Below are 24,336 nucleotides of genomic sequence, written 5' to 3' on the forward strand. Positions count from 1 at the left end.
GGTTATGTCAATATAGGACTCGTTTTACTGTGCATATAGATACTTTTGTACCTGTTTCCTCATCTTCACAGGGTACTTCGCTGTTGTTCTGGAAATTATTTGCACTTTCACAACAAAGTACGTTCATGTCTAGGAGACAGAACACGTCTCCTTCTTGAGCGGTATGACAGCTGAGTGGTCCCATGGTGTTTGTACTTGCGTATTATTGTTTGTACAGATGAACGTGGTACCTTCAGGAATTTGGAAATAGCTCCCAAGTATGAACCAGACTTGTGGAGGTGTACAATTTTGGCTGATTACTTTTTATTTTCCCAGGATGTCAAGCAAAGAGGCACTGAATTTGAAGGTAGGTCTTGAAATACATCCACAGGTACACCTCCAATTGACTCAACTTATGTCAATTAGCCTAACAGAAGCTTCTAAAGCCATGACATCATTTTATGGAATTTTCTAAGCTGTTTAAAGGCACATTCAACTTTTTGTATGTAAACTTCTGACCCACTGGAATTGTGATACAGTGAATTATAAGTGAAATAATCTGTCAGTAAATAATTGCTGGAAAAACTACTTGTCATGCACAAAGTAGATGTCGTTTTGTTATTAGATATTTGTGGAGTGGTTGAAAAACGAGTTTTAAAGACTCGAACCTAAGTGTATGTAAACTTCCGACTTCAACTGTATATAATAACTTTAAAAAATGTAAAATCCTCAAAGACAAGCCCTCCTCTGAAGGCATCTTTAGCAGAGGAGGAATTAATTCAGTAAAAGGAAAGGACTTTTATGTTTTTAATGCCATTCCATTTGTTCTGTTCCAGCCATCATTTTTGAGCCGTCCTCCCCTCAGCAGCCTCCACTGATATTAAGATACCGGTAATCCTCATGCAGGCACTGGTGTGTTTTCTCTTCCCAACCATCCACAAATTCCTCTGTGAAAGCTTCTGATCAAGTCCATGCCATGTGGGAATGTGCAGAATATTATGTTGGATATTCCTGGAAAGCTGGTTTGAATCGTGTGGAGGGATCTGCTCTGCTGGCCTCTGCATGAGGATTGGGACGCATAAATGTAAGGAATTCTGGGCAGTGTTCAGTAGAAAACACTGTAGCAAAATGTTTTGCAACAGAAAGCAAAAATCGGTGTTCTTATTGGTCAAGTTAGTAGTACTTCCCTGTTTCAAAAATATGTCCACCTACTGATCAGGACCCAGGCCAAATCGCAGAGAGAGTGATAGAGAGATGATGGTGAGAGAAGGAGGACTCGTAAAGCAGTGCAGGCCAAATCCAGAAACAACACCCTCTCAAATAGCTCCCATCTGGCTCCACAGCAACTATGTCCATGGCCCATTACACATATACCTCTTTTGTATCATTTTAATTAGAATACATGTATTTTGTATTTTCCAATACAAATATATACTTGCAAGTAGCCCGCTTAACTACAACCATCTCAGTAATGGTAACATAATCTTTATACTTGCTATGACTGTGGTATTTCCTTGTTAACCTTAGTTTGACTGTAAGACACTCTGGATAATTGTGTGTGCTAAATGACGAAAATGTACATTTTAAAATTAACACTTGCAAAGCACACTACTGGGTATTATTCTAATGACCTTCGCCCCCAAACGAGGCCAATTTTGATTTTTTTTTTAAAGTTTGAGGGTGGAACTCATTAGAATAATACCCAGCAGTGTGCGTGGCAAATATATATATTTTTACCATTATCGTTTATCATTTAGCAGACGCTCTTATCCAGAGGACCTTAGTCAGTCAGAGCTTTCATCTAAGGTTGATGAAAAAGCACATCAAATCATATTTTATTTATCACATGCACCGAATACAACTGTTGTAAATTTTACAGTGAAATGCTTGCTTATGAACCTTTCCCAACAACACAAAGTTTAAAAAAATATATAAAAAAATAAAATAGTAACTAACACAAGAGGAATAATATAAAATACACATGAATGGAGCCATATACAGTACAGGGAGCACCAGTACCACATCAATGTGCATAAGTACGAGGTACTTGAGGTAGATATGTACAGTACATGAAGGCAGGGTAAAGTGACTAGGCATCCGGATAGATAATAATAAGAGTAATGTAAAAAACAGAGTTACAGCAGCAAATGATGAGTGTGTTGTGTCGGTATGCGTGTGTGTTATTTGTGCGTGTGCGTATGTAGTATTTGAATGTGTTAGGTATTTGTGTGGTAGTGACAGTGTAGTGTGTCTGATTGAGTGTGTATATGTTGTGTATATAAAGTCTAGTGAGTGTCCGTAGGGTCAGTGGAAGATAGAGTTAGTGCAGGTAGAATGGGGACCATTAATTGACTATTTAGCAGTCTGGCTATTTGGCAGTCTTCTGGCTTGAGGGTAGAAGCTGTCTCGGAGCCTGTTGGTCCGAGAGCCGAGGCTCCGGTACCATTTTCCGGATGGTAGCAGAGTGAACAGTCTATGGTTTGGGTGGCTGGAGTCTTTGTACATTTTTCGGGCCTTCCTCTGACACTGCCTGATATGTAGGTCTTGGATGGCAGGGAGCTCGGCCCCAGTGATATACTGGGCTTTCCGCATCACCCTTTGTAGCTCTTTGTGGTCAATGGCGGTGCAATTGCCATACATTTACATTACATTTAAGTCATTTAGCAGACGCTCTTATCCAGAGCGACCAAACGGTGATGCAGTCAGTCAAGACGCTTTCAATGGTGCAGCTGTAGAACATTTTGAGGATCTGAGGTCCCATGCCAAATATTTGTTTTATTTTTTATTTCACCTTTATTTAACCAGGTAGACCAGTTGAGAACAAGTTCTCATTTACAACTACGACCTGGCTATTTTCAGCCTCCTGAAGGGGAAAGGTGCTGCTGTGCCCTCTTCATGACTGTGTGGACCATGTTCCATCCTTGGTGATGTGGATGCTAATGACCTTAAAGCTCTCAACCCGCTTCACAACAGCCCCCCACGATCAGCTCCTTGGTCTTACTGTCGTTGAGGGAGAGGTTGTTGTCCTAGCATTACACTGCTAAGTCTCTGACCTCCTCTTAGTAGGCTGACTCATCGCTGCCGGTGATCAGGCCTACCACCATCGTGTTGTCAGCAATCTTGATGATGGTGTTGGAGTCGTGTGTGGCCACATAGTCGTGGGTGAACAGGGAGTGCACACACCCCTGAGGGGCCCTCGTGTTGAGGGTCAGCGTGGCGGAGGTGTTGTTGCCTGCCCTCACCAGCTGGGTCCGACCTGTCAGGAATCCAATTGCAGAGGGAGAGTTTCTGTCCCAGGGTCCCTAGCTTGGGGATGAACTTGGTGGGGACTATGGTGTTGAACGCTGAGCTGGTCTATGAACAGCATTCTCACATGGTTATTTCCCCTCTTGTTCAGGTGGGAGAGGGCAGTGTGAAGTGCAATTGAGACTGCATCATCTGTGGATCTGTTGGGCCAGTATGCGAATTGGAGTGGGTCGAAGGTGTCTGGGATGATGGTGTTGATGTGTGTCATGACTAGCCTTTCAAAGCACTTCATAATTACAAATGTGAGTGCTACAAGGCGATAGTCATTTAGGTTACCTTGGAGCTCTTGGGAACAGGGACAATGGTGGTCAGTTTGTAACATGTTATAGACTGAGACAAGTCTGTGAACATGTCTGTGAAGACACCTGCCAGCTGGTCTGCTCATGCTTTGAGAACACACCCTTGTATTCCGTCCGGCCCGGCGGCCTTGTGACATATCACAGTCAGAGCAAGTAAAACATTTCTGAGAATGTTGTTGCAGTTAACGATACATTGTTCTTCAATGTATCCTGTATTGGTAACAAGATACCTTTTCTATGTTTTATATCTCTGCCCATCTCTGGCTAGTGCATAGTATGTTACTTTAATATTCACCGAAACTTGCCACCAGCTTACTATAAGTTGCTGTAAAATGCAGAGCAACGACACATTACAAGACTGTACAATTAGCCTACTATACTGTAAGAAAGTAAATACTACTGTAATTGTTGTTATTTTGCTGTAATCGTTGTTGTTTTACTGTACTTACATGGAATTAGTGCAAGCAGGTTGGCTGCTAAGTATTTGTATATTACAGCATGTTTAAGAATAGTTGGTGTTTTATATCACTTGCACTTGTAGAGGTCTTAACAAAGGCTTCAAAACTGTCAGTGACTACAGGGCAAAACAGACCAAAAGGACATGGCTAAATACTTAACCATTAAAGGCTTGAGACTTACTATATAAATAATAAATAAGATTACGGTAGTGTATTCTGTGGGGTACAGCATTCTCACTAATGGGTGCAACAAATATAGCCTCTGACAAGGCACGCCTCAAAATATGTTAATGTGCCGGGTGATTATTTCATTTTCCGACAATGCACCATAATTCACAGTATGCTGCTGTAAAAAAAACAGCAAAACAGGTAATACAGTACTTTACTGTATAATTATATTGTACAATTACAGCAGTGTAGCTGAATGCCATTGAGCCCCCATAATACATTTCTCTGTACATTACTGTAATACAGAATTACAGTAGCTAACTTTATACATTTTGCTGTAAATGTACAGCAATTTGTTACAGTGCTGTCTATCTGTTTGTCTGTCTGTCTATCTGTAGTTTAGCCATTCAAATAAACTAGTGCTCAAGAGTCGTGTTTCCTTTTTTTTCACTTGACTAAAATATCCTGCCTCTTCCTACTATTAGTGGAAAACGGGATCAAAGTTTGGTGCAAGACATGAATTGAGAAATTCAGAGACAGGCCATCGAAATTATGACTTGTTTATATAATTTAGAACTGTTTTATAGAAGTGCTAGCGATATTGCGTCCAGTTTGACTTGTTTCGTCATTTGGGGGAAAGAGCACAGCAACTGTTTTTTATTTTTTTAATGATTTTTTTTTTTTTACATGCGGGAGTAGTTTAAAGTGTCCGCGAGAGAGAATTCACTATCCAGATTGGAACGCATAGCTCTGAAATATCACGTTTTTGAATGGGTCCACGAGACTCTGATCTGAATTTGCCTGGATGGGATGCACGGTGAGTTTCATCTGTTGTGAAGACGACTTCCTGCAAATGCCTCTTGGCCAACATGAGAAAAATAAAGAGGATAAGAGACTGTTAAACAAGGTAAGGACCCATTCCCATAATGAACGTGTGAGTTTCTAAACTATAGCAGGGAAAGAAAATAGCACGTTATGAACTTGACAATGCATTTAACGAAGCATGCGGGGTTCTGCATGCGTCTACCTGCGGCAGCGTGACAGCTGTTCAAGCCACACATCGAGTGATAGTCGCCTACAGATTAAGCCTAAAGAGTAATAACGCCTTCATTGACACAATACAAGGTGACCAAACATGACATTTCTTCGTGAACTTGCAACCAGAATGATTTTAAATGAAATTAAACATGTCATGCCTGTGATGCAAGTTGAACAAATTATGTTAAATGACCAAATTCGTATATTCATCAAAGACTCATTCATTCTTGCTAATCTGTTCAAAAAGTTTAAAATATATCACATAAACACATAGAGATTTTGCTAAATCAATTTCAGAACAGCATAGATCAATTGACTAGAAAGTAACCAAATAAAATCATGTACGCATATTTTGCAGACTTTATCGCAGTTGCAGCGAAATGCTTGTGTTTCTTGCTCCAACAGTGCAGTAATACCTAATCATGCAAAACAATACACACAAATCCCAAAATTAAAAATAAATGTATTAAGCAATGTTAGGATGAGCAATGTCAGAGTCTAGAACATCAATGTCAATTCAAATCAATTTGTATTTGTCACATGCGCCGAATACAACAGTTGCTTACGTGAAATGCTTACTTACAAGCCCTTAACCAACAATACGGTTTTAAGAAAACAATAGTTAAGGAAAATATTTACTAAATAAACTAAAGTAAAAAAATAAAGAGCAGCTCATGTATATATGTATATAATGGTGTCTTTAAACATTATAGACAGTATATTAATAGAAAAGGTGTGTACAGCAGTAGTTATTAAGGATGACCCTTGACTAGAATACAGTATATTACATATGAAGTGGGTAAAACAATATGTGCACATTATTAAAGTGGCCATTGACTATGTACATAGGGCAGCAGTCTCTAAGGTTCAGGGCTGGGTGGTAGCCGGATAGTAACTGTGACTAAAGTTCAGGGCAAATAACTACAGTAGGCTAGACAATAATATGGTCTAACCTTGATTTGTCAGGTTACTTTGTCGTCAATTGGTCTATGGCTATGCTGTTCTGAAATGGATTATTGATCTGAAATATTAGTGTCTCTAGACAGGCAGTCAAGACAATGGTAACATGATATTCTCTTACATAATTAAAATATGCCTTCTCCGATGTTGATTACAAGGCGGTACGCCTTGTAATCAACATCGGAGAAGGTGTGTTTGCCGTGAGGTGTGATTTAAATTGCTGGATAGCTACTCTACAGTGCCAAAATTTGACTGTAGGCTGTCAGCAAATATAATTAAAGTTTACACTATTCATCTATGGCAAAGACACTTATATGTTTCCCCTTTCATCTGTGTCTGGTGTTAGCTAGTTACAGGCTAGGTAGGTGTTCAGCCAGCATGGAACAAAGGGCTCGTTCAAAACTTTGACGCAGTTGTCATGTCAACACATCCGTCAGTGCTGTTGTAAACTGCATTCCAAAATACATGCCAAACGGGAGATGTATAATACAATTGACATCATTGATGCAATTTCAATGTTTGAGAGGATTTCACTGCAGTACTGTTCACTCCATTCAAGTTTTTTGACATAGGCGTTTCAAAGAGCTGCCACTCAAGGCAAGCTCATGAATATGAGCTTCCCACCCAGTTGGCCTGTCTTTTCAAACCTCCTGGTATCTTGACCTGAGAGAAAAAGTAAAATAAATAAATAAAGTTAACACTTCTATTGCTCAAAAACAGAACTGATATTTCAGTCACTCAAAAGGATATTTTACATGAGAATGAAAAAGACTGTTAGGGCCTTTTAATATTTTTTAATTGGAATATGTAATTTGCAGTAATATTTAAGAAAAGTTTCACATGATCACTAGGAATGATATTTACTCTCTCAGGTGGCCAAAAATAAATGCCATGCCCCTAAATGCCATGCCCGTAATAAGACACATCCTGGAAATAACCTATGGATTACATATAAAAATACCCAGCTGCTTGGTCAACCCAGCATAAAAGCGGATGAAAACCCAATTGATGTTTAAATGAACTCATGTTTGGGAAATTCAAACAACCCCACGTGTAAGGTTAGACATGGAATCTGTCAAACTATGCCGGCTTTCAAAGAGATGTATAATTCCTATAGAAATTCAGCCAGAATGTGGATATACAACCTTCAACAATGTATTCACCCACAACCTGTATTTATCATAACTGCCAAAGTTGGGACGTTGCAATATGAGACTACCTGAAGCATCTAAACTGGAACAACCATTTTAGTAACGGGTGCAGTAAGTCCAAGTAACATATGGGATTAGTTTAGAAAATGTATGTAATTTATATTTGAGAAGCATAAGATTAATTGATCAATCCAAAAACATATATATCGAAACAGTTCATTAAAATCAACTGCAATAGAGCATGCTGGGAAATATAATAATGATGGGCTTAGTTTTGCTTCAACTCTGGTAATTAACACCAACCCTGGGGTTATTTTAAACCAATGAGTGTTAATTCAAGACATTACAGAGTGAATTGTTATGGAAGAGATAGGCCACAAAAGTTCACAGAACGGGGCCGCTGAGTGCTGAAGACCGTAGCGCGTAAAATGAATCTGTACTAGGTTGCAACACTCAGAGTGGAGGCTGTTATAGCAACAAAGGGGGGACAAACTTCATATAATTGCCCATGATTTTGAAATGAGATGTTCGACGAGCTGTCCACATACTTTTGATCATGTAGTGTATTTCTAAGGGCACAAGCACTGTTTATGACAAACTGTTCACACCTCTCTTGTTGTTGGAGAGAATTTTGCAGGTTTAAAGCTTATTTCCTGCAATTCTATATATTTTGCCATGTCTAATGTGTATTCATGTGATATTTGAGTGACACAAAAATTACAACAATATCTGTGGGCTAAATAGCTGACATGTGAGTTGTTCTGGACATTTCTGACAAGCTACAGATAGCTCTCTAAGGTACAGTGCATTACAGCCTTGTTCTAAAATGGATAACTTTAAAAAAATAAATCTATACACAATACCCCTTGATGGCAAAGCAAAAACAGATTTTTAGAAATGTTAGCAAATTTACAAAAAACAAACAAACAGAAATACGTTATTTACATAAATATTCAGACCCTTTGCTATGAGACTCAAAATTGAGCTCAGGTGTATCTTGTTTCCATTGATCATCCTTGAGGCGTTTCTTCAATTTGATTGTGGAGTCCACCTTTGGTAAATTCAATTGATTGGACATGATTTGGAAAGGCATTGCAGTGACAGTGCATGTCAGAGCAAAAACCAAGCCATGAGTTCGAAGGAATTGTCCATAGAGCTCCGAGACAGGATTATGTCAAGGCACAGATCTGGGGAAGGGTACCAAAAAATGTCTGCTTGGAGTTTGCCAAAAGGTACCTAAAGGACTCTCAGACCATAAGAAACAAGATTAGCTGGTCTGATGAAACCAAGATTGAACTCTTTGGCCTGAATGCCAATTGTCACGTCTGGAGGAAACCTGTCACCATCCCTACGGTGAAGCATAGTGGTGGCAGCGTCATGCTGTAGGGATGTTTTTCAGCGACAGGGTCTGGGAGACCAGTCAGGATCAAGCGAAAGATTAACGGAGTAAAGTACCTTAATGAAAACCTACTCCAGAGCGCTCAGGAACTCAGACTGGGGTGAAGGTCCACCTTACAACAGCACAACGACCCTAAGCACACAGCCAAGACCACGCAGGAGTGGCTTCGGGACAAGTGTCTGAATGTCCTTGAGTGGCCCAGCCATAGCCCGGACTTGAACCCGATTGAACATCTCTGGAGAGACCTGAAAATAGCTGTGCAGCAACGCTCCCCATCCAACATGACAGAGCTTGAGAGGATCTGCAGAGAAGAATGGGAGAAACTCCCCAAATACAGGTGTGCCAAGTAGAGGTCGACCGATTATGATTTTTCAATGCCGATACCGATTATTGGAGCACCGAAAAAAGCCGATACCGGTTAATCGGCTGATTTTTAGAATTGATTTGTAATAATGACAATTACAACAATACTGAATGAACACTTATTTCAACTTAATACAATACATCAATCAAATCAATTTAGCCTCAAATAAATAATGAAACATGTTCAATTTGGTTTAAATAATGCAAAAGCAAAGTGTTGGAGAAGAAAGTAAAAGTGCAATATGTGCCATGTAAGAAAGCTAACGTTTAAGTTCCTTGCTCAGAACATGAGAACATATGAAAGCTGGTGGTTACTTTTAACACAAGTCTTCAATATTTCCAGGTAAGAAGTTTTAGGTTGTCGTTATTATAGGAATTATAGGACTATTTCTCTTTATACCATTTGTATTTCATTAACCTTTGACTATTGGATGTTCTTATTGGCACTTTAGTATTGCCAGTGTAACAGTATAGCTTCCGTCCCTCTCCTCGCTCCTGCCTGGGCTCGAACCAGGAACACAACCACAACAGCCACCCTCGAAGCACCATTACCCATGCAGAGCAAGGGGAACAACCACTCCAAGTCTCAGAGCGAGTGACGATTGAAACGCTATTAGCGCACAACCCGCTAACTAGCTAGCCATTTCACATCGGTTACACCAGCCTAATCTCGGGAGTTGATAGGCTTGAAGTCATAAACAAATGCTGGCAAATGCACGAAAGTGCTGTTTGAATGAATGTTTACGAGCCTGCTGCTGCCTACCATCGCTCCGTCAGACTGCTCTATCAAATCATACACTTAGTTATAACATGATAACACACAGAAATACGAGCCTTAGGTCATTAATATGGCCGAATCCGGAAACTATCATCTCGAAAGTAAGACGTTTATTCTTTCAGTGAAATATGGAACCGTTCCGTATTTTATCTAATGGGTGGCATCCGTAAGTCTAAATATTCCTGTTATATTGTACAACCTTCAATGTTATCTCATAATTACGTAGAATTCTGGCAAATTAGACGGCCCAAACTGTTGCATATACACTGACTCTGCGTGCAATGAACGCAAGAGAAGTGACACAATTTCACCTGGTTAATATTGCCTGCTAACCTGGATTTCTTTTAGCTAAATATGCAGGTTTAAAAATATATACTTCTATGTATTGATTTTAAGAAAGGCATTGATGTTTATGGTTAGGTACACATTGGAGCAACGATACTCACCGCATCGATTATATGCAACGCTGGACACGCTAGATAAACTAGTAATATCATCAACCATGTGTAGTTAACTAGTGATTATGATTGATTGATTGATTGTTTTTCATAAGATAAGTTTTTAATGCTAGCTAGCAACTTACCTTGGCTTACTGCATTCGCGTAACAGGCAGTGTCCTCGTGGAGTGCAATGTAATCAGGTGGTTAGAGCGTTGGACTAGTTAACTGTAAGGTTGCAAGATTGAATCCCCCGAGCTGACAAGGTAAAAATCTGTCGTTCTGCCTCTGAACGAGGTAGTTAACCCACCGTTCCTAGGCCGTCATTGAAAATAAGAATGTGTTCCCTAACTGACTTGCCTAGTTAAATAAAGATTAAATAAAGGTGTAAAAACAAAATTGCCCAAATCAGTGTCCAAAAATACCGATTTCCGATTGTTATGAAAACTTGAAATCGGCCCTAATTAATCGGCCACTCCGATTAATCGGTCGACCTCTAGTGCCAAGCTTGTAGTGTCAGACCCAAGAAGACTCAATGCTTTAATCGCTGCCAAAAGTGTTTCAACAAAGTACTGAGTAAAGGGTCTGAATTCTTATGTATATGTGATATTTCAGTTTGTTTGTTTTTATACATTTTCAAACATTTCGAAAAAAATGTTTTTGCTTTGTCATTATGGGTTATTGTGTGTAGATTGATGAGGGGGAAAAAAAACAATTTAATCCATTTTAGAATAAGGCTGTGACAAAATCTGGAAAAAGTCAGGGGTTCTGAATACTTTCTGAATGCACAGTATGCAATGACTAACATGACAAGAGGAACTGACGATGCACTACCCAATTCCAAAATTGCACCTTGTGCATTCTAATATTACAACACTGTGATATAACGTAAATGTTGAGCGGCTTCACTGCAGGTAGATTGTATGTTTTAAAATTCTCTAAAATATATATATTCAAAAAGACACTTTGGGATATATGCAAATAAAGCTTACACTCAGCAGTGTGTTAATTCAACACTGTGTCTATACAGGTCCACATGTTCAGTGTTAATTTAACACTGAGGAATTTGCTGTGTAAGAGTCTATATTTTTCGGGGAATTAAGGCATAGATATGTTTTTCAATCATCTTCCATCCCATGGAAAGGAAATGCTTTGATTTCTGGTCATACAGATGGAAAAGGGGTCATACATTATTTTTACTACAAAATATCTTAATAGGTATTGGAGAAAGAAATACATCATAACACAATAGTGTTGAAGGCCCCTGCCAACAAATATCAACGTTTATATTTAGTTGTGCAGAAATCATTTGCCTTCTGTAAGTTTAAGAAATTTTGCCTAGTGTCTTTTCATTTTGTTCCCAAAACCCACATATCGTTTCTAATTTATCTAATTTATCTCCCTCATGAAAGAAGGAAGGAGGGAGAATAATGAAAGTTAACACAAGTAATAAGTAAAGGTAAACCTACCAATTAGTGTTTTTACTGATAACAATTTTGTTTATGAAGTATTAACTATTAAGTGATTAAAATGTGCCAAATTGATAACAGAGTGACCGAAAAATCTGTAAAAGAATGACTGCAATTGAATTGGCCACAATGGAAAATTATAGTAGTCACAAACCACAGTTGCAGTAGACCACAGTACAACACAGTACAGTAAAGTACAGCACAGTAAAGTACAGCACAGTAAAGAAAAGTGAATGAAAGTAGAGTGTAGTTCAGGACAGTAGAGTAAAGAAAAGTAGAGTATAGTTCAGTACAGTACGGTAGAGCACACATGAGTAGAGTACAGTATAATGTAATATACTCAACTTTACGCTACAGGACTATACTATACTCTAGTTTTCTATACTGTACTATGCTGCACTGTATTGAATTATACTCTGCTCAGGGGTCGAAAGTAAGGTGGTACGGTCCGGTATGGCTTCCAGGCAAAATAAGTAGAGGGGGTATGCAGTACCTGTAAAATATGAGCCTATCACAATAATGTAGAGGGGGTATGCAGTACCTGTAAAATATGAGCCTATCACAATAATGAAAACAAAATGTCAAGAAAACTGTTGGCTATTACACCACTATGTATCATTACCGCATGTCAGAGGGATGAACAATTAGCGAATGGACTTGAAAACGAGTGGGATAGCCTGCGCTATGCAGTGGAGGCATTAATCCTGGCTTAATGACAATTGCATAATGTCATTACACTTTTTGGTGTTTTGTGTAACAGATGTCTCTTTCCAATCACCACTGTTGAGACTGGAAATAAACTCAGCAAAAAAAAAGAAATGCCTCTTTTTCAGGACCCTGTGTTTCAAAGATCATTCGTAAAATTCCAAATAACTTCACAGATCTTCATTGTAAAGGGTATAAACACTGTCTCCCATGCTTGTTCAATGAACCATAAACAATTAATGAACATGCACCTGTGGAATGGTCGTTAAGACACTAATAGCTTACACACAGTAGGCAATTAAGGTCACAGTTATGAAAACTTAGGACACTAAAGAGTAATTTCTACTGACTCTGAAAAACACCAAAAGAAAGATGCCCAGGGTCCCTACTCATCTGCGTGAACGTGCCTTTGGCATGCTGCAAGGAGGCATAAGGACTGCAGATGTGGCCAGGGCAATAAATTGCAATGTCCGTACTGTGAGACGCCTAAGACAGTGCTACAGGGAGACAGGATGGACAGCTGATCGTCCTCGCAGTGGCAGACCACGTGTAACAACACCTGCACAGGATCGGTACATCCGAACATCACACCTGTGGGACAGGTACAGACCTATATTCATCCTGCCCTGCCTTTCTAAAGTCTTCAAAAGCCAAGTTAACAAACAGATCACTGAACATTTGAATCCCACCGTACCTTCTCCACTGTGCAATCCGGTTTCCGAGCTGGTCACGGGTGCACCTCAGCCACGCTCAAGGTACTAAACAATATCATAACCTCCATCAATAAAAGACAGTACTGTGCAGCCGTCTTCATCGACCTGGCCAAGGCTTTCGACTGTCAATCACCGTATTCTTATTGGCAGACTCAACAGCCTTGGTTTCTCAAATGACTGCCTTGCCTGTTTCACCAACTACTTCTCAAATAGAGTTCAGTGTGAGAAGTCGGAGGCCCAGTTGTCTAGACTTCTGGCATTCTCTATGGATGTACTTCAGGGTTCAATTCTTGGGAGAATACATTTCTCTGTATATATCAACGATGTCGCTCTTGCTGCGGGTGATGCCTTGATCCACCTCTACGCAGACGACACCATTCTGTATACATCTGGCCCTTCTTTGGACACTGTGTTAACAAACCTCCAAATGAGCTTCAATGCCATACACACTCGTTCCGTGGCCGCCAACTGCTCTTAAACGCTAGTAAAACTAAATGCATGCTTTTCAATAGCTGCCCACACACGCCCGCCCAACTAGCATCACTAGCGTCCAACACTCTACTCAGCGAACTGGATGCATTCTATCACAGTGCCATCCGTTTTGTCTCCAAAGCCCCATATACCACCCACCACTGCGACCTGTATGCTCTAGTCGGCTGGCCCTCGCTACATATTAGTCGCTAAATACTTCTTTGCCCCACTGTATCCCCCTCACTAACTTTAAGCATCAGCTATCTGAGCAGCTTACCGATCGCTGCAGCTGTACACAGCACATCTGTAAATAGCCCATCCAACTACCTACCTCATCCCCATATTGTTTTTATTTACTTTTTTGCTCTTTTGCACACCAGTATTTCTACTTACACATCATCATATGCACATCTATCACTCCAGTGTTAATTTGCTAAATTGTAATTACTTCGCTACTATGGCCTATTTATTGCCTTACCTCCTTACGCCATTTGCACATACTGTATATATACTTTTTCTATTGTGTTATTGACTCTACATTTGTTTATTCCATGTGTAACTCTGTGTTGTTGTTTGTGTCACACTGCTTTGCTTTATCTTGGCCAGGTCGCAGTTGTAAATGAGAACTTGTTCTCAACTGGCCTCCCTGTTTAAATAAAGGTGAAATATATATATTTTTTTTTAAAGGTACAGGATGGCAAAAATAACTGCCCGAGTTACACCAGGAACTCACAATCACTCCTCAGTGCTCAGACTGTCCGCAATAGGCTGAGAGAGGGTGGACTGAGGGATTGTAGGCCTGTTGTAAGGCAGGTCCTCACCAGACATCACGTCGCCTATGGGCAAAAATCTACCGTCGCTGGACCAGACAGGACTGGCAAAAAGTGCTCTTCACTGACGAGTCACGGTTTTGTTTCACCAGGGGTGATGGTCGGATTCGTGTTTATCGTCAAAGGAATGAACCGAGGCCTGTACTATGGAACGGGATCAATTTGGAGGTGGAGGGTCCGTCATGGTCTGGGGCGGTGTGTCACAGCATCATCGGACTGAGCTTGTTGTCATTGCAGGCAATGTCAACACTGTGCGTTACAGGGAAGACATCCTCCTCCCTCATGTGGTACCCTTCCTGCAGGCTCATCCTGACATGACCCCCCAGCATGTAAATGCCACCAGCCAATACTGCTCGTTCTGTGCGTGATTTCCTGCAAGACAGGGATGTCAGTGTTCTGCCATGGCCAGAAAAGAGCCCGGATTTCAATCCCATTGAGCACGTCTTTTCGGTTAGTCACATGTCTGTGGAACTTGTTCAGTTTATGTCTCAGTTGTTGAATTTGTTCATACAAATATTTACACATGATAAGTTTGCTGAAAATAAATGCAGTTGACAGTGAGAGGACATTTCTTTTTTTGCTGAGTTTATTCTGCCAGTGGATGAACGTGTGCGGGTAGCCTAATTAAAGAGCCTGAAAACATCATTACTGGTTGTGTTTATGCCACAAGAAAAGGTAATACATTTAAAAAGTTAAATGACAAATCTTTATGACTAGGCCCACAGAGATGCTATTGAATTAATCGAGATTCTAAATATAATTCTATGATTAGGCCCCACGGCCGGTCCGCCCCCATTAGGCAGGATTAGGCAGCCACCAGAGTGGCAGTTTGATGAGGATGGCATTTTCCGAGCAAAACTGACCCAGACGTTTTTTCTGTAGCCCATAGACTGGAGACCAAATGTATTACAATGTCACGTGACAGACACTTTTTAAATCATTAACTTGTTAATGAGAAGAGAGAGTGCAGGAGAAAGTAAACTAAAAAGGCAAGCGGGCAGACATCAGCTTTGGAGCAGCTGCTGCCTAATCAAATAAGAGATAGGCAGCAATGGTGCTGAAAGTAATTCATTTCAACAATTGTCTTGGTTTTAATTCAACTTCACTCACAACGAGGGCTTTGTTGGAGCCTATTTCTTCCTGTAAGAGGTAGGCCTGCCTGTTCGACACATGCAATTATGCTATCCATAGATTTGTCGGTATAGCCAAATTCTCCAGTACTGTCACTATGCACTCCACAATACCTCCTTGTCTGGGAAGGGCTTGGCAGGACCCCCCACCCTCCCCTCAGATGAACCCCTGATTTGGAGGTCCTGGGCTGGCGTGGTTACGCGTGGTCTGCGGTTGTGAGGCCGGTTGGACAGACTGCCAAATTCTCTAAAATGATGTTGGAGGCAGCTTATGGCAGGGAAATTAACATTCAATTCTCTGGCAACAGCTCTGATGGACATTCCTGCACTCCCTCAAAACTTGCAGACATCTAAGGCATTGTGTTGTGTGACAAAACCGCATATTTTAAAGTGGCTTTTTATTGTCCCCATCACAAGGTGCACCTGTGTAATGACCGAGCTGTTTAATAAGCTTATTGATATGCAACACCTGTCAGGTGGAGGGATTATTTTGGCAAAGAAGAAATGCTTACCAATAGGGATGTAAACAAATTTGTGCACAAAATTTGAAAGGAAAAGCTTTTTGTGAGTATGAAACATTTCTGGGATTTTAATTTCAGTTTATGAAACATGGGACCAACACTTAACATGTAGCATTCACATTTTTGTTCAGTGTATATAAACCATGTCACACCTTTATTTGGTGGGAAATAATGAATGGTGGGAAAACGATTAGAACCATTTCCCTGTTTAGCCTCAAGGTTTTATGGGTATTATGACACCTCCGCTGTGGGCCTCTATTGTCCCTCTAACCTCTCTGACATCATTGCAAGTGCAATTGAAAATCACAAACACTTAGCATCAAAACATTATCTTGCTTTTAAAACTCACCTCAACGTGATTGATCGGTTTGTACAAAGAATTTTAATTACAGATCGAATCTGAGTGGAATCATGGTTGTTTGGATGTTGTTTCAAAGCCTAACACAACAAAATGGACAGGGCTTTCTTGGGGGGTGATGATGAATTCAAAACACCCATAAGCATATTAGAGCATACTGTATTCATAAGCATATACAGTATATCACAAAAGTGAGTACACCCCTCACATTTTTGTAAATATTTGTAAATAACAAAAGTGAGTGAAAATGTGAAAAAAAAGTGAAAATGTCAAAATTGGGCCAAAAGTGTCAATATTTTGTGTGGCCGCCATCATTTTCCAGCACTGCCTTAATCCTCTTGGGCATGGAGTTCACCAGAGCTTCACAGGTTGACACAGGATTCCTCGTCCACTCCTCCATGACGACATCACGGAGATGGTGGATGTTAGAGGCCTTGCACTCCTCCACCTTCCATTTGAGGATGCCCCACAGATGCTCAATAGGGTTTAGGTCTGGGGACATGCTTGGCCAGTCCATCACCTTTACCCTCAGCTTCTTTAGCAAGGCAGTGGTCGTCTCACTTTTGTGATATACTGTATATGAGCCCAAGCCTGAAAAAACGTAATTAAATAATGATTGTGCATAGCCTACAGCATATTACTCACAGCATAAAAACTGATTTAAGATGTCTTTGGTACATAATTGGTCTAGCCTGTACTCCAAAATTAAACAAATTCTAGTAATCTACTTTGAGTGTGTACTGTAAAATGCGAATTAATTACTTAAAAATCATACAATTTGGTCACCTACAAACAATCAAGATTACTCGTTACCTGTATTAATGGCACCTGTTTGAACTGGTTATCAGTATAAAATACAACTGTCCACAACCTCAAACAGTCACACTCCAAACTCCACTATGGCCAAGACCAAAGAGTTGTCAAAGGACACCAGAAACAAAATTGTAGACCTGCACCAGGCTGGGAAGACTGAATTTGCAATAGGTAAGTAGCTTGGTTTGAAGAAATCAACTGTGGGAGCAATTATTAGGAAATGGAAGACATACAAGACCACTGATAATCTCCCTCGATCTGGGACTCCACGCAAGATCTCACCCCATGGGGTCAAAATGATCACAAGAACGGTGAGCAAAAATCCCAGAACCACACGGGGGGACCTAATGAATGACCTGCAGAGAGCTGGGACCAAAGTAACAAAGCCTACCATCAGCAAGGGCATTGAAGATGAAACGTGGCTGGGTCTTTCAGCATGACAATGATCCCAAACACACCGCCTGGGCAATGAATGAGTGGCTTCGTAAGAAGCATTTCAAGGTCCTGGAGTGGCCTAGCCAGTCTCCAGATCTCAACCCCATAGAAAATCTTTGGAGGGAGTTGAAAGTCCATGTTGCCCAGCAACAGCCCCAAAACATCACTGCTCTAGAGGAGATCTGCATGGAGGAGTGGGCCAAAATACCGGCAACAGTGTGTGAAAACCTTGTGAAGACTTACAGAAAACATTTGACCTCTGTCTGTAACGGTTTTCTTGAGGTGAAGGAGAGGCGGACCAAAACGCAGCATGGTGGTTATTCATGGTTCTTTAATATAGACACTATACACGAATAAACTAACAAAACAAGAAATGTGAAAGAAAAAAATCAGCCCTATCTGGTGCAAACACAGAGACAAGAACAAACACACAGAGAAACCCAGGCTACCTAAGTATGATTCTCAATCAGAGACAACTAATGACACCTGCCTCTGATTGAGAACCATGCTAGGCCGAAACATAGAAATACCCAAATCATAGAAAAACAAACATAGACTGCCCACCCCACCTCACGACCTGACCATACTAAATAATGACAAAGCAAAGGAAATAAAGGTCAGAATATGACACTGTCATTGCCAACAAAGGGTATATAACAAGGTATTGAGATAAACTTTTGTTATTGACCAAATACTTATTTTCCACCATAATTTGCAAATAAATTCATTAAAAATCCTACAATGTGATTTAGGATTTTGTTTACCTATGATGAAAATTAACTTGCACAATTGGTGGCTGACTAAATACTTTTTTGCCCCACTGTGTGTAAATGTGACATTTAAGTTTTTTATTTGTAAAACATTTGCCCCCCTCAAAAATAATAAAGTTTTTGCTTTGTCATTAATGGGTATTCTGTGTAGATTGATGAGGGAATTTAAAAAAATCAATTTTAGAATTAAGCTCTAATGTAACAAAATGTGGCAAAATTTTAAGGGGTCTGAATACTTTCCGAATGCACTGTATATTAATTAGCGGTCAATTAATGTGAGTCTTTTGCATGACAATATCCGGCTTACGAAATGTCATGACCGCCACAGTGCTTGTGATGTCACCCTGTCCCGTTAATAATCCTGCCAGCTGAATGCAGGGCTGAATTTAGGGCTCCTGAGTGGCGCAGCAGTCTAAGGCACTGCATCGCAGTGTATAGAGGCATCACAGCAGTCTCTAGTACGAATCCAGGCTGTATCACATCCTGCCGTGATAGGTAATCCCATAGTGCGGCGCACAATTGTCCCAACGTCGTCCGGGTTTGGTCCGGGTAGCCCGTCATTGTAAATAAGAATTTGTTCTTATCTGACTTGCCTAGTTCTAGAAAAGTTCAATCCAAAATTAAATGCAAGTGTTTGACATGGGGGAGAGACCAGTACCTTCATAATCAAACTTGATCAATGTAGAAGCAACAGTTATTATTCATTCTTTGGTCATCATACTTTCATTCAAATATCATAACATTTCATGATAAACATGATTTTGACTGTTCATTACCTTTAAAAATCACATCACATTTAAGGAGCCACCACTGCTTAATGAATATAGGGGAAACACTCAGGACCCATGTGGTCATTCTGTTCACTTACTCTAGTTCAATAACCAAAATATCATAGCTGACACCCCAGACATCTTTAAATCTTAATTCAAAGTAGATATATAACAGCGTTTTTGGAAAACGTGGTCACATAAAAAACTGAGGCAGATTTTACTGTCATTCTGTTACCAAACTGCATCTGCGCTGTCCCTCAAGTAAATGTGTTCTACAAACATTTTCAGTGGCAATTGCTCAAAGTATACTTTTTGGTGTATGGTTAGTTCAACTTTGCAATCAATGGTTTTGGTGTGAGTCTCGGCGTCACTTTGTTATTGTAGAATTGGCCCTCAGTGATGAACAGTGTGTATTTAAGACAGAGGCCATGAAGAGTGCTGCTGCGACATTGTGGTAGTCTGCACTAGGTAGTGTCTGGGCGATGGGCAGAGAAGTGGGTTAGGGGAAAGGGTCAAGGTAAGGAGGGGTGATGGGGTAGGGATAACAGGGACTGCTTTGTTGTCCATGGCTTCATAAGTGGAATGAATAGAGGAATGTGGTCACAGACCTGTGCTCTGAATCCCTTCTCTAGTTCACACTGCCCTCTCAATTCACTGATTTCAAAGTTTATTTTCTTGAGCCTGACCAAATTTCAACTTTTTGTTCTCCTATTCTACGCTCAGCACCAACATTTTCAGAGAGAATGCTGAATGCTGTTTGTCAAAAAATATAGAACATTCACATCCTTTATGTGATGGCAATTATACTGTACATACATTTGAAGTGGGAAGTTTACATACACTTAGGTTGGAGTCTTAAAAACTCGTTTTTCAACCACTCCACAAATTTCTTGTTAACGAACTATATTTTTAGCAATTTGGTTAGGACATCTACAATTGTTTACAGACAGATTATTTCACTTATAATTCACTGTATCACAATTCCAGTGGGTACATACACTAAGTTGACTGTGCCTTTAAACAACTTCTAAAATTCCAGAAAAGGATGTCATGGCTTTAGAAGCTCCTGATAGGCTAATTGACATCATTTCAGTCAATTAGAGGTGTACCTGTGGATGTATTTCAAGGCCTACCTTCAAACTCAGTGCCTCTTTGCTTGACATAATGGGAAAATCAAAATAAATCAGCCAAGACCTCAAGTCTGGTTCATCCTTGGGAGCAATTTCCAAATGCCTGAAGGTACCACGTTCATCTGTACAAACAATAGTACGCAAGTATAAACACCATGGGACCACGCAGCCCTCATACCGCTCAGGAAGGAGACGCGTTCTGTCTCCTAGAGATTAAAATCCAGACTACGGTTTGCAATTGCAGATGGGGACAAAGATCGTACTTTTTGGAGAAATGTCCTCTGGTCTGATGAAACAAAAATAGAACTGTTTGGCCATAATGACCATCGTTATGTTTGGGTGAAAAAGGCGGAGGCTTGCAAGCCGAAGAACACCATCCCAACCTTGAAGCACTGGGGTGGCAGCATCATGTTGTGGGGGTGCTTTGCTGCAGGAGGGTCTGGTGCACTTCACAAAATAGATGGCATCATGAGTCAGGAAATGTGCATATTATGTGCATATTTTAAAGAAACATCTCAAGACATCAGTCAGGAAGTTAAAGTAGGTCTTCCAAATGGACAATGACCCCAAGCATACTTTCAAAGTTGTGGCAAAATGGCTTAAGGACAACAAAGTCAAGGTATTGGAGTGGCCATCACAAAGCTCAATCCTATAGAAAATTTGTTGGCACTGAAAAAGCGTGTGCTAGCAAGGAGGCCTTCAAACCTGACTCAGTTACACCAGCTCTGTCTGGAGGAATGGGACAGAATTCACCCAAGTTATTGTGGGAAGCTCGTGGAAGGGTACCCAAAATGTTTGATCCAAGTTAAATAGTTTAATGGCAATGCTACCAAATACTAATTGAGAGAATGTAAACTTCTGACCCACTGGGAATGTGATGAAAGAAATAAAAGCTGAACTAAATCACTCTCTACTATTATTCTCTTTACTATTATTCTATTAGGATTAAATGTCAGGAATTGTGAAAAACTGAGTTTGAATGTATTTGGCTAAGGTGTATGTAAACTTCCGACTTCAACTGTATGCTCGTGTCGGATGTGTTGTCTCTCAATTGCTAAGGGCTCTTAATTTCGGGAAGCGGGTCCTTAGCTTTGTGAGAATTCACTTTTAAACACAGTGAATGTAATCAGGTAATCAGGTTTGCTCTTATGAAATGATACATTCTTTGAAAAAAGGTGCAGGGTTCTTTTGTTTGTCCCCATTTGGAAACCCTTTTTGGTGCTGGGTAAAACCCTTTACAGAGGGTTCTATCTAGAACTTTCTATGTAGGGTACTTCAAAGAACCCTGTGTATATGGTGCTACCTGGAACCCTCTCTGGAGGGTTTTCACAAGGAACCCTTTTATCTTTGGAGGGTTATTCCTAGAACCTCAATCATCTAAACTGGAACAATCATCTCAGTAACAGGTGCAATAAATCTGTTCTAACAGATTGGACTAGTTTAGAAAACTGTATGTTATTTGTCATTGTGTCACATTAATGTATCAAACAATTTTACTCTGAAAATCTCCCTGCATTAGAGAATGCTGGGAAATATGATATATCGTTCTATGTAGAACCCTTTTTGTCTCCCGAAGAATCCTTCTTGCCTTCCAAGAGTCATCCTTTTTTCTGAGAGTGTATGGTGCTGCAACTGGTGACACATCTCAAATTCAGCCTTCATCAGCATATGCCTGTTGGAATTGTTATTTCCTTCTGAATTACCTCCCTTGATTTCTCCATCCATGGAAGCAATGAAGAGGGTTTAGGCTGATTCTAAACGAGGGGAGATAAATAGTTAGACCATAAAATCACATGACTCGCTTTCCAACATTTGCTGGGACTTTGCTGGTACAGTTGGCAATGTAGCTTTTACAGGGAAGGGAGTGAGCTGCTATGCTTGAAGTAAAGTATTATGGGGTGTCCTCTACAACATATAATTGTGTGTGTGGTACAAATGAATTCATATAAAGGAGAAGTGGCAGTGTGCCTACTGTACATATTCGGTTGCAATCAGCTAACAGCCTACAGATGATTATAGATTTGTAGTGATGTTGTTTTTCATCCCTTTTCTCTTTCGTAAGTTACACAGTTAAGGACCTGTGTATGATTATCTGTATGTATACTATTATCTTTATGTTTGTATGTTATAAGGCATAGGTGTGAGTTAGGTTGTTACAGGTAAAATACGTCTGTGTGTGTGTGTGTGTGTGTGTTTGTTCGGCTTCCAACCTTCCAACCTCCTTTCATTAGAGCACACTGCACTTTGTATACCAGGGTTGGCTGGCCTTCTCTAGTCACTCGTAGGCTCAGTCCCTGGTATACTTTTATTTACAAAGCCGTTTTGGGTTTACTACCTTTTTATTTGTGCATTTTTATTGTTCAGAAATGTGGTGGGTATTCTCTTCGTTCGCTGGACTTTATCCTGCTAACTGTTCCAAATGTCCAAACTGTATTTGGTAAAAGGGCTTTTATGTACTCTGCGCCATCGTCTTGGAACACCTTACAAAATACTTTTAAACTGGAAGAACCTGTTGGTGTTTTTAAATCACTGATGAAGGATTTTGAGGCTGATTCCCTGACCTGTCAATGTTTTTAATTTGCTGTTTTATAGTCTTGTGAATTCAATGGTTTTTACTAGATTACTTGTAGTTTTTCATGTTTGTCTGTCTGTAATTATTTTGTAATGACTTGGTGCTGCCTATCTTGTCCAGGGCACTCTTGAAAAAGATATTTTAATCTCAATGAGCCCTTCATGGTTAAATAAAGATTAAATAAAAATAAATGTAAAAAACACTGGCTGTGATGTCAGTCAGACAAACACACGCTGCTGTAAGCAACACAGAACAGACCTTGGCTCTGGCTGAGATTCCTATGAGTGATAACGAGCAAGCAGGAAAACAAAGCCCACATGTCAAAGCCCAAGCAGGAGACTATGTAAAAGACATACTTTGATCCAGATGAGCGTGTATTGGAATAAGCTTTGCAAAGAATGTGCTCTTGGTTCACTTATGGCTCTTTTGTGTATTTTTGCAATAACATAGGCCTAACTAGGCTAGTACAGAAGTATGTAAGGAGATTGCTACAGTGGGGCAAAAAAGTATTTAGTCAGCCACCAATTGTGCACGTTCTCCCACTTAAAAAGATGATCATCATAGGTACACTTCAACTAAGACAGACAGAAAATTATTTTTAAAAATCCAGAAAATCACATTGTAGGATTATTTATGAATTTATTTGTAAATTATGGTGGAAAATAAGTATTTGGTCACCAACAAACAAGCAAGATTTCTGGCTCTCACAGACCTGTAACTTCTTCTTTAAGAGGCTCCTCTGTCCTCCACTCGTTACCTGTATTAATGGCACCTGTTTGAACTTGTTATCAGTATAAAAGACACCTGTCCACAACCTCAAACAGTCACACTCCAAACTCCACTATGGCCAAGACCAAAGAGCTGTCAAAGGACACCAGAAACAAAATTGTAGACCTGCACCAGGCTGGGAAGACTGAATCTGCAATAGGTAAGCAGCTTGGTTTGAAGAAATCAACTGTGGGAGCAATTATTAGGAAATGGAAGACATACAAGACCAATGATAATCTCCCTCGATCTGGGGCTCCACGCAAGATCTCACCCCGTGGTGTCAAAATGATCACAAGAACGGTGAGCAAAAATCCCAGAACCACACAGGGGGACCTAGTGAATGACCTGCAGAGAGATGGGACCAAAGTAACAAAGCCTACCATCAGTAACACACTATGCCGCCAGGGACTCAAATCCTGCAGTGCCAGATGTGTCCCCCTGCTTAAGCCAGTACATGTCCAGGCCCGTCTGAAGTTTGCTAGAGAGCATTTGGATGATCCAGAAGAAGATTGGGAGAATGTCATATGGTCAGATGAAACCAAAAT

General features: G+C 40.2%; 1 protein-coding gene across 5 annotated transcripts in view; it reads left to right on the forward strand.

Moving 5' to 3' along the window:
* Positions 1-4,917: 4,917 nt before the first annotated feature.
* The window catches only part of LOC124043712 (tensin-1-like), a 307,339-nt gene continuing 287,920 nt past the window's right edge, over positions 4,918-24,336 (forward strand). For 3 of the 5 annotated variants that reach the window (XM_046362593.1, XM_046362636.1, XM_046362621.1), the window contains exon 1: positions 4,918-5,117. In XM_046362593.1, the coding sequence (XP_046218549.1) occupies positions 5,016-5,117 (102 nt within the window). In that variant the 5' untranslated portion in view covers positions 4,918-5,015. The remainder of the gene's footprint in view (positions 5,118-24,336) is intronic. The other 2 variants (XM_046362612.1, XM_046362630.1) reach the window with 2 other exon arrangements.

Source organism: Oncorhynchus gorbuscha, linkage group LG01 (genome assembly GCF_021184085.1).
Source record: "Oncorhynchus gorbuscha isolate QuinsamMale2020 ecotype Even-year linkage group LG01, OgorEven_v1.0, whole genome shotgun sequence".
NCBI classification, from domain to species: domain Eukaryota; kingdom Metazoa; phylum Chordata; class Actinopteri; order Salmoniformes; family Salmonidae; genus Oncorhynchus; species Oncorhynchus gorbuscha.